General features: G+C 33.3%; 1 protein-coding gene across 1 annotated transcript; it reads left to right on the top strand.

The window, feature by feature from the left end:
• The first annotated feature begins 72 nt into the window (after positions 1-72).
• LOC130647814 (F-box only protein 9-like) lies at positions 73-11389 on the top strand. The gene is made up of 13 exons (XM_057453797.1): positions 73-235; positions 4606-4758; positions 4894-4951; positions 5404-5481; positions 5767-5836; positions 6148-6226; positions 6960-7061; positions 7135-7196; positions 8434-8522; positions 9032-9145; positions 9358-9581; positions 9773-9852; positions 10333-11389. The coding sequence occupies exons 1-13, from the start codon at positions 227-229 to the stop codon at positions 10436-10438; spliced, it is 1224 nt and encodes a 407-aa protein (XP_057309780.1). The 5' UTR covers positions 73-226; the 3' UTR covers positions 10439-11389.
• The last annotated feature ends 430 nt before the right edge of the window (positions 11390-11819 follow it).

Raw genomic sequence — 11819 nt, 5'->3', positions numbered from 1 at the left:
AATTTAAAAATTTAAGGCTGCGCAGCCCATGTGGTGTAATACTACCCTTTTGCTAAATGTCATAAGCTGAGGGGCGCTTTATTTAAATCCAGAATTTCCAGGGAAAGGCAAGAATTGAACCTGCCTGCAACTATTTATTTTCTCATAGAAAATACCTGATATGTATCATTATTTTCTGTCAAACTTAGCAACTATTTCTTACGGCATCACAACGTCCCTATAAAGCATGAGTGAGGTATGTAACTAGCTAGCTTATATCTTTGTAAAGTTTATAATTCTATCAAAAAGTTAAAGTGAAAATATTCATTTTTAAAAGCGGTTTATAGTTAATAGGGTTATAAGTATAATTTTAACTGTCTTTTCTGCAAGCGTAGCAGTGTAGGGAAGGACACTAGCAAAAATTAGCAACAAATTCTCTTTACTTAAGAAAGAGCTTGTAGCCAGGTCTGAAAGTTTTGAACTTCTTCCATATCGACTGTATTAGCAAGGTGATAAGTTGTTGTGGATGATCCTTGTAGCAGCCTTTACTCCAAGTTCCTGCTGAACCATTCGATTGTAAGGTATGCAGTCTGTGCAAGCTTTTCTATATTTTTTAATTTGTGCAGCTGATGTAATTTCTTAAACATTGCTGGGCCATAACGGACATGGTTGGATAAGGCTCTTAGATGCTTTTCACAGAATACAGTGGCAAAGTGGTTGGGTTTGTTGCATTGGGTTGCAATTCTTTCCTCAAGGCATTCAGTTCCACGATTGTTAGATTCATGTGTTTCGCAAGATGGGCTTCTAAAAACAGCCCTTCATTTTTTGCTGTGGGCAAAATGTTTTGTTTTTATTTCGTTGATAGATATTTTTGCAACATGGCTCGTGGATGCACTGGATTAAAAATTTTCAAAAGGCTTCAGCATGCTAATGGACATCATCTAGAGTTGATTGGTCTTAGCAATTTTGTCTGTTTGAAGCACTTTGTGTAAGAGACCTTCTCCACCATTGTTTCCCCTTTTATACGAATTGAAACGACCAGGATCTTGCATGCAGGCTTCTCATTGTGAGGTACGTGATCGCGTTCCTTTGCCCTATCGCGTACCCGAATTACATGAGGTATGGGAAGAACAGCATACCTCCGTTTTCAGAATTCTCTTAGATCTGAGAATTATTGAATAACCCTGGTCTTTTTAACCCAAGACCAAGCCCATTCATAGCCAACCTGCCCATTTTCCCTAGCTATTTCACTGACTCCTGACTTAGTTAAAAGAACTACACAGACATAAATCTCTTTTGCCTGGCTCCTTGGTCGTCAGTAAGAAGGTCTTACACAAGAAATCTAGCCATGGGGTTCTTAACTAATGCGAAGGTGAGCACTGACGGAGCGCGGATAAAGCAAGTCTGCAAAACTGCACTTATAGGCAGAACAGACATTTTATCATGGATTTAATTGTAGATAATTTCTTCATTTGACAAAACAATTGGAAATCATCACAGGTCTGAATTTAATGGATTTTTTCTTTATGTCGCAAGTGTTATTCAAACAATTTTAAAAATGAAACCTATGTGCTGTTGTCTCTAAAAATTTTGTTCAAATGTAGCGGAACTTTCTGAATGAATTTTGAAGTTTTATTTAATTATGAAAATGACAGCATACTATTTCGGACAAGTAGAGAAGGAAGTTAGGATTGAGACGTAGACTTAGACGCTCAATCATCTTGTTTGGGGTTCACAATTCAAAACGTCCCCCACTTTTCTACCTCAAAAAGAATGCGTAACAAAAATTAACCTTGGATCCATCCTTTGCACATGCATTGTTAAACAAATAAATAGATATTTTAAAAATTGCGTACCTGGAGCAAATTAGGTACGCTACGCAATCGCGTAACGTGGTCAACTGGCGTATGTGATTGATCAAGTAAGCACATATTTGCAAAATGAGAAGCGTGTGCATGCAATTTATTTATTACTTGAAAATATTTTTAAACATCACATCACTAAAATCTATGGTGATCTCTTAGCTTTCTACGATCCTGTTTTCATGATTTTTAAAGGATCTATGATGATCTTTTTGTTTCCTACTATCCCGTTTTTATGATTTTTACACGTTCTATAGCACCTTTTCATTATCTATGATGCCTTTTTCATGATTTTTAAACAATCCACTACGATCATTTTGCTTTCTGCAATGCCCTTTTCATGATTTTTAAACAATCCACAACGATCTTTTCACTATCTACGATCTCGATTTTTTGACGAAGAATGCAGACATTTACACAATTTAATAGTTAATTTTTTAAAAAAATCAGCGATGTGTGATAAACATGTGTTATATTAGAAGCGATTTTAAAAAAATTTGAACTAAAACGAATTTGGTTTGTATTTAAGTGTTTACGCAAATGAATTTTAATTTTATTGAAACAATTGAGAAACGAATGCGAAACTATTTGGAAACAATTACGAAATGAATATCAGTTTAACTAAGCAATTTAAAACTTTTGAAACAACTTAAAACAAATTTTAAGCGATTTTTTTTAGAATTTCTTTTTTAAATTCGTTTTAAAATTGTATAGAGATCGTTTCAAATAAAATATTATACGGATTAAAACTATTATTTTTGAAACGATCTTAACCCACTGATATATTAATGTTGATGCTTATTATGAGAAATTACATGGATTTTTACATTCAAAACAGTCTATAACTGCTGACTGAAGATGAACATTGACATCTTGCACACTTGCATGCTCTTGCTGTAAAATATTTTAAAAAGTTTACTCGATGTGCAGCAGGATTCATGCAGTTTGTAACTACCTGTTCCATGATTTTCAAAAGATCTACAGACAATTGGGGTTGATGTTAATCAAGCCATTTTGGACTTCTTCAGTACTTGCACACTATAGGTGGATGGCGATGTAAACGAGATGTAGGCTGGTGATTTTTTTATAAACGTCCTAGTTAATTCTGAATTTGTGAAACTGTGGGTGTGTCATGTCTGTCAAGAAGAATGGCACTTTTATGATTGCTGTGGGTGGTTATATATGAGTGCCGTGGTTCAGATTTACTGGTGATAGCAGAAAACTGCAAAATTTAAGCATGACAAAGTATAGCTAGCAAGTGCCAATAGCTTTCAGATGTTCCATAGTTAAGTTTGCTAGTACATGTTTGGTTCATGGTTCAGTCTATTATCAACAAATTTTTTTGGATATCTCTGCTTTAGATGAAAGTATGCAGGCCTATCAATATCCCAAGCTTTGATAATTTTGTTTGAGCAAGGAATTCCAAAATATTAGCATTACGAAAAAAAAAAGAAAATGTAAAGTAACAAAATTCATTGCCCCTGTATACTCCACAGGCATTGCTGTTTTGTATAGTAAACAAGCGCAGTACAAGTCCCCCATTGTTTATGGCAAGGAATTTAAACCCAGATATCAAAGTTGTAAATCGAGTCATTAATTAAGTTTTGTGACTTCCCGTGAAACAAACAATATACAATGGGTCATAAATGGTGGGAGCAGGTAATGGCTCAGCTATTTTCTTGTTTTTAGAATTGAGCATGTCTTTGTGTGTGTGAGAGCGATTGCTTGCCCCATATTGATAGGCCTGGGTACCAGCATGGGAGAGAAACAGTGTTCAGCTGCGTTGACATGGTGGTGAAGTTATTTTGGCAAAACAAATATTACGAATAAAGATTCGAATAAAAGCAAGAAGCCAATTACAATATTGTTTACACCGCAATAAAAATAAACGTTAGTCAGTGTGCACTACAATAAAATTTGTTTCTCGTATCCAAAAACCAAAATTCCATCAAAAGCCCTACAGTTTTCGCAGCATTTCAATGATTGGCACTTTTTTTTTCAACAGTGAGCTCTTTTCACATTAAAATCTATGTGGCAGGAAAAATTGTGTTAAAGAGGTCTTTGCCAATAGACTTGTTCTGGAAAAAACACTTGAAACTTTTTAAGTATTGTATAGCGTAGAGTGGTACCCTTGATTTATAAATATGCATTTAAGATGCTAATGCTAGCTACGTAAAGGTAAAATTTGTTTCTTCTCTGTCTTGTTTGATCAATTTTTGTAATATATATGGTAATATGCAATACTTCACATATTTTCACTGCTGACAATAGATACATATTTTTTAAAAATAAGACCTAGGGTGTCTAGGGTGGTATATCTATATAGCACAATGGAAACTTTTACTGCAAGTATATCAATGAATAGAAGATGATTATAAGTGTTAGTTACAGTTTACCACTTTTTGGGTTGCAACTACCCTATAGCAAATTCATTGTTTATATACAAAAAAATGAATTTTTTTTTAATACTTTCTAATGTCGTAATTTCTTATATATACAGCATAAATGTATTTAATAATCTTTAAATACTAAAATTAACTTAAGAATGATTGAGAGTTTTCTAAACATAATTTCCTCCTTTGGAATCCTGTATTTTAACTATTTGTTAAAAGCACAAGATCCTTTTAAAATTTCTAAACAAAAATTGTATGAACAGGTCATTGCTGACTTGATCAAAATGTATTTCCATAACTATATATGCCTCCCTAAACCAATTCGTTTTTACCACTGGCTATTTAACTTTAGTATTGAAATTTTATTTTAGAAGGATGTAAACCTGCAAGATGAACTGGCATCATTTCGACAACAGTGGCAGGAAGAAATTGTTAGTGAGTCTTCACAACTGAAGGAAAAGAGCGGAGTTGAGACAACAACAACAACAAGTGGCAATGCAAATGATGTCAGCACAGAAAAACGGGTAATTCATATTCTCATCAAAATCTGGGGAATTGTATACATACTTACAGTTGCTGTTAACCGTAACAGTGCATGGTGACAGAATAATGTCTTCCTTTCATAATAGTACTTCTTTTTCTATATTATCAAACTGTAGGCTGCTCACCTCTTCATGGAAGGTGTACGGCACGAAAGAAATGGGGATGTTTATGCAGGTACATTCAAGATTTTATACTTTGACGAAACAATAATGTATTAAAAAAGGTGCTTATTTTATTGATAATAAAACATTCAAAGATTTGTTTATTTTGAATAATTCTACATGGTGTAACACTTAAACATAAGAAACAATAAAAACAACAGAAAAGTAGAATTAATGGAGCTATCAGCATTTCTTTTTTTTCTAACACTCCTTAAATTTTGTAACAAGGGAGATCCTCAATTTCTAAATTTTATGCTTTATATTTGCAAATTTATCAAACAAAAAAACAACAAACAGAAACAAAGTTACTGCAAGTCAAGTTAGTCGAGCAACAAAATTACAAAATTGCACAAAATATATTTCACAGATTGTTTCAAGATATGCACCTTTTTTGAAAAAAAAATTAGTTCATCAAGAAACGATTTATATCTCTTCAGTTTAATTTACAATATTTTTATTTTATAGCTGTGTATTTTTATCGTCAAGCTGTCCATTTGGTACCTGACATAGAGTTCAAGTTAGCAGAATATCAAATAACAGTAGGTGGGTAAGAGTAACTCATGACTTTTATTAATTTAATCGCGTAAAACGATGGATTGGTTCAACGCCAATTCAATGTTTTTTTAAGGTGGTCAAAAACAATTACTTATGTGGAAAAAGGTGGAAATTGGTCTCTTATTTTAACCTCACATAAATTATTCGTGTTTATATAAGTTTGTTTTTACACAAAAACATTGTTGATATGCACAGCATTTTCTTGTTTAAGTTGTTAAATTTGATTTAGACAAACTCCTAGATTTAGAAATAAATAATTTTGAATTTTTTTAGAGTCTTTTAGTGATGATGAAAGTGATGACGATGAAAATATTGCAAAACTGAATCCTAATTTTGACACAAGGTATGACTGGATTTGTTTGGATAAGTTCAAAACATTACATTAAAAAGAATTCAAAATCTACTTTAAGCTAGGCGGGTCAAATCACTATGCGTGCGTACAAAAATTATCCTGCATGCGTCTGATTACAATCAACAGTGCATCATATTGTAATGAGCATCATCATCATCATCATCATCATTCATTCTCGGCTTAACGTCCGTTTTCCATGCTAGCATGGGTTGGACGGGGTATGTTAATGACCCTCTTCCAATCTGATCTAGACTGTGTTAGATCTAAACTCAACTTCCTCTGTATCAAGTCTGTTTTTTTAGTTCTGAGTTGGATTCCATCACCAAAACATTTGGTTGCTTGCATGTTTCCAATCTGTGTTCACCGAGATTACCTCAACAGGTAGGTTTTTTTGTTTAATCAACCTACTTTTATTGTGTTTTTCTTTTTACATATCATGTACTTTCAGCACTGTACTATTTAATTTGTCCAGTTTATTCTTACTAAAGTGAATATATACACATTTATTTATAAGAAACTCTTTTTAGACTAAGCCTTTGGTTGCTAATGGGAGAGGGCCCTTTTTAAGATTGCTATTTTTTAAAGTTTTCTATTTTTTTAACAAGAAAAGTACTGGAAATGCAGATTGTGACATTAATAAACTCATCACACATACAAATCCTATGTTGTGTAAACACTACTGTATATTGCTTCTTAAACCTTTGTCACAGACAACTAGAAATTTGGGGTGTATACTATCCAATGCTACGCCCTACAATCTAAACAGGTTAAAAAACAAGACTTCCGTAAACGTAGAGAAACAAGAACATTAATAAAGCAGTGAGCTTTTAAATTTCTTGGATTTACTTCAGGTATAATGCAAAAACAAAGTTGATTTTGTAGTGCTTTTATAATAATAGCCACATTCCGCTGTAAGTGGTAGTTGAATCAGGTACAATAGGCTAACCCGTAGATTTTTCCTCTATGTATTTTAAAAAAGGTCTTGATAAACTTGATGTTATTATGCGGTTCACCTTTTTCAAATGTTTCCTTTATGGTATATGTGACAAAGAGTTTCAAAGCAACGTCCCTTTGTGTCCTTCGTATGTACCTACATTTTCATATATTTTTTTAGACGACCCATATTTCCAAGCTACCTACCGAGTTATTAATTTTGATTATAAAATGGGTGGTCTCAAAAGATTTGGATATATCATCTCTGGAGCGATTATCTCTTGTAGGTTTTTCTGTAATTTATGCAATAATTAATATTTTTTTGAGGCATTTAAGTATCTTTTTGTTTTCTGAAGGTATGCAAGTGGTTTTACGCATGCGCACGAGATGAGGAGTTGTGGAAGTTGGTGTGTGTACGGTAAATTAAATATTATTTTATGATTTTTGTGCCTTTATTTGCAGCCCAAAGGAATTATTAAATATGCGTATATATACAACATGTGCATCCTTTAAAAATTAAAAGTAATTCATGATATTAACTATCCTTGTGTATCTGGCAGTGGTCCACTTTGGATTTAATCTGAGAGCGTTAGCGTTTATATTTGCAGTAACATTTGTCGGATTTGCAAGAAGCAATGTCGTTACGTTGTGTTTCTTCTTCACTTTAAAAAATGCATCATGAAAAATAACCAATTCTACATGAACGTGCTTTTCGTGTTTGCTTGAAAATACAAAATGTGTCTGGATGTGTGTCTGAATTCAAAGAGCAACATCATGATTGAAATAGTTGAAAGTTTTGCGTGTTTAAGTTTTTTGTTACAGATTATTAATGGTAATTATTTTACGAGGGGTAATAACTTCTCTATTAATGCTGGAAGTGTAAAGACTGAGTTGGTAGAAAACCATTCATTCATTGAGTTGATTTTAATAATCTCAGTCTCTAATCATAAGCAGAGAATCCTCTTCTGAGATTTAAACACGGCAATCAGAAAAAAAGTCGGAACTTTTTTACGATTTCTGGAAAATCAGGAAAGGCATAAAAGTAATAAAAGCTAGTATTAGGCCCAAAAATAAAATGAAAGTTAGGGTATAAAACTAAAAAATATCCATGTAAACCAGGGGAATTTAACAGAGAATTCTGGTAGATAAGACACACGTAACGTGCTGAAACGCCTGCACCTTTAAAGAAAACGCAATGAATACACAAACGATGAACATAAACGCCTAATGCATTACCATAAAACCTACAAACCGAACTACTTAAACCGCGAGAACTTCCGTAAAATAAAATTGTGCATGAAAAAACTGTCAACGTAAAAAATGTAGATAATCAAAATCTTCCTCTCTAATATAAGAGCAGACACCGGTTTACCTCTTACTTTAAAAGCGACTTTACATGCAATTTAACAGCGCTACAGCAATGGATACAAAAATAAACAAATGGGGCGCCAGTATAAATTTTGTTGCAAAAATCTTTCAACAAAATGTTGTTGCTTGCGCCTGAAAAATGTTGATCGTTGTTTTACTGCATAAGAATTAATGTAGCTACAGTTTTTAAATAGCCAGCTACTTAAAGGCTTTAATTACTCCCAAAAGCAAGGTTGACATGCGTACGCAACACAACGTCTTTGCAGCTTCAAAGTAACTTTTTTTAGAGCATGGGGAATACACTGTAGTGATGTACATTTGTATCACAACAGTTGGAGAATGATGTTCATAGAAAAACCGCGTGTCAGATATAACGGTGAGTCTCTGTGCATATAGAGGATAGTTATTTTTTAAAAAAAGAACACGTGCTTGCGACTTTGGATGGATACTTTAAATTCTGTTTTTTAACTTTAATGTTCTTAAAAAATCAATGTTATTGCAAGCGCTGAAGTTCAGAAAACAAAAAAGCTGACAATAAAAGTTTTAATTTCGTTTTCCGGACGCATATATTACCCAGGAAATATATGCGTCCATCTTATCGAAGTAAAAAAGGTTTTAAGGTTGCTTTCCATTGAAAATTGTTTGCTAAATCAGGTGTCCGTGAGTAAACATTCGAAAGTTGATACAAGCGTTGGAATTTCAACTGCTCTAGATTGGCTTGTTCCCTTTTGACTGCATTTTCCGCTATAGCGCAATGGTTAACAAAAAAAATGTGACCTTTAGCGAAAAATGCAAACACAATGAAAACGAATCATTTAATAAAAAAACACTTACAACAAACTTTCCCTAAAAACTTTTCTAAGTCTTTTTATTTTCAATGTTTAGGATTATATATCAGTAAAAACTCTTACATCAGATATGGTGCACCAAGTTTGGATTCATGTTACAAACCATGTTATCTTGTTGAGTATTACAGATATCTTCGATTCTTTACTGATGGTAAGTCCTTTATTGTGAAATTTACGAAGTACTTTTCAAAAATTACATTGCGAGAAAGTCGTATACATTAACTGGAATATCTTGTGTAAATTTAATTTTGTGAACGATCAGATTTTTCGCACAAGATAAATTCCGTCGATGAATAAAGTATAGCGTGGATTTCGTTTCCCAATCACAATTAAAGTTAAACGGGGTCATTATCTTTATTTTAGGTACCATCTTGGTTTACACATCAGCCGATGACCCTCAACAAGTTGTCCATTTGCTTAATCGCCCTCCATACCGTGACCCTACTGTACACAAAGGTTATTATCGACTCACTGGTGAGAATACGGTCAACGTGTTCTTTAGCAGGACATCAAAACACCACAGCGAGGGAAGGAGAAGACGAACGCACAGAGATAAAGTTGATGTAAAAGAGGAAAATTTTTTTATGGTAAGTGTGACCTAAAGGATCCCTTATGATTTGTACGGATGCATGTGTTGTCGAAGTAGTGGAAAATAGCCTTTTCCTAAACTTTTTTCCTGGCGTATTTTGACTTGTAAGTTTTTTTATGTCTCACATGCGGTGATATATCAGCCATCTACAGAGTTGCATTTTGTCTTTCTACTTCTTTCTCCTGCTAGCAACTTCTGATAAACAACACAAAAAAGAAACGCAACAACAAACTTGTTGTATATCACTATTCATATGAAGTCATTCACAGGTAACTGTTTGTCTTCTATAATTCGTGTACCTTCTCTGATGAACGTTCCTGCACTAAAAAAAAAATTTTTTTCGCCCTAAACGTATTTTACCATCCCACCTTCCACACCCCCTCCTGCCCCCTTTTAAGCCTGGCTAAATGTGAGTTGAGGTAATTTCCACCCCTTGCCGTATTCCCCTCAAGATAACACTCTGTTGTGGTCTCATTGGTCGATTCCAATGTATAAAAAAGGTATAGAAATGTTTTTTCACCGCAGGTTGAGTAAAGTCGTTTAGTAAGCCTGTTTTCTATAATAGGCATATTTAGAGGGCGAAATGATATTTTACACTTTACATGCTGAAAGGGGCACCGCTAGACAAGTTTCCCCTCCTCACCCACACTGAGTGTCATTCAGTCTGCACATAGAGAAAACTTTACCATTTGTGAACACTATATACAGGTTTGAGTGTTTTTTTTGTAACAAGATTTAATTTTTTTTAGGAAAACTGGACAAAGTTGTAAAAACGATATTGACTTCAAAACAATAACTCCTTTTTTCTTCAGTCCAGTAAGAAGTTATCAAGCAGTTTCAACAAGCTCTTTGTGATGCGTAACCCTCTATTGTAGGGGTTAAGACACTCCATCGCAGTGCCTACTTAACTTCGCGTGTAGTCGAGTTTTTAAGTTAGCTATTAGTGAATTATGACTGAAACACAATTTAAATATTGCCTGTACAGCATCCATGGAATTTGTAACACGCAAAATAACGAAATAGCGATGTTACGAAAAAATGTTGCGAGATTTTACGAACTTACGAAATATGCATTTTGTAGTGATAAATTGTTTTTTGTTTACCGCAAAACAGTACATCTATACATCTATATTTATTTTAGCTTGTTTTTGGAAGTGCGGTATATATTTATTATTTCACCTTTTCATCAAAAGCATTCCTTTTTTGTGTATTTTTTTTCTTCTACAGTTAGTGTTATGCGATTTCAGTTTTTAATATTTCATCATACAGTTTAATTTTTTAGAAGAATGTTGAATTTGTATATATATATAGAATATGTTGCGTGTAAGTATATTAGCACCTTAAATAAGTATACCCATATTTAGTACATTCCCATACAAATTTTATTCGACCGCGGTGTGTTTAGAGCAAGATTTTTTTTGAAGTATACCCATATTCAGTACGTTCCTATACAAATTTTACTCGCTGCTGTGTGTTTGAAGCAAGTTTTTTTCTTAAGTATACCCATATGCAATTATTTCTCTACAAATTTTATACGGCCGCGGTGTACTTAGAGCAAGATTTTTATGAAGTTAAACAAGTTCAATGTGGAAGAAGACTCTGTCGAGTCCCGTTCGCTTCAATTTTTTAAACATAAAAGCAATAGGAAATTTAATCTAATCACCGCGGCTCTTTTTTCACACCTATCCCAATATCAAAAAGGGAAGACAAGGTTGGTAGGAAATAAAAATTTTAGAGCGTATAAGAAAGTTGATTATTATTTACTCAAAGATGAAACTTTCTCAGGTTATGGATTGCAGATACAGATTTTTGCCGTTTTTATTTCTCTGTTGGAAAAAAATGGTAAATCTACAGAGTGTAAAAAATGTCTGATTTATTTAACATTCTTCCAACTTGTTTTATGTGGAGTCTTGACCCTATATTCTCCCCCAGAGGATAAAAAACTCTCACTTCCCGACAATATAAAAAAAAATTCTGCTCGTAAAAGTTTAAATTGAGAAGAAAACAATTGAAACTTAAAAATATGCAAAGGGAAATATTTTTTAAAGTTTTATCATAATAATGGAATTTTGTGATGATCACATATTTTCGTGAGGTACAAACAACGCATTTCGCGAAGATCAATTTTTACGAATCATTCATGTGTTACTAGCACTTTTTCGGAATTTTTATTTCAGGCCTTTTTTACGAAAACAAATTTAAGCGAAATTTATTTTCTGTGGAAAATTTATCAACT

The sequence above is a fragment of the Hydractinia symbiolongicarpus genome, chromosome 6, assembly GCF_029227915.1.
Source record: "Hydractinia symbiolongicarpus strain clone_291-10 chromosome 6, HSymV2.1, whole genome shotgun sequence".
Taxonomy (NCBI): Eukaryota; Metazoa; Cnidaria; class Hydrozoa; order Anthoathecata; family Hydractiniidae; genus Hydractinia; species Hydractinia symbiolongicarpus.
The sequence above is the reverse complement of the archived record's forward strand: the minus strand, read 5'-3'. Positions and strand labels throughout refer to the sequence as shown.

Excerpts from the sequence above, each read along its gene's own strand:
- LOC130647814 (XM_057453797.1), top strand. Across the intron at positions 5,482-5,766 it reads AGAATATCAAATAACAGTAG|AGTCTTTTAGTGATGATGAA; the intron begins GTGGGTAAGAGT and ends GAATTTTTTTAG. Across the intron at positions 7,197-8,433 it reads TGGAAGTTGGTGTGTGTACG|AGCATGGGGAATACACTGTA; the intron begins GTAAATTAAATA and ends AACTTTTTTTAG.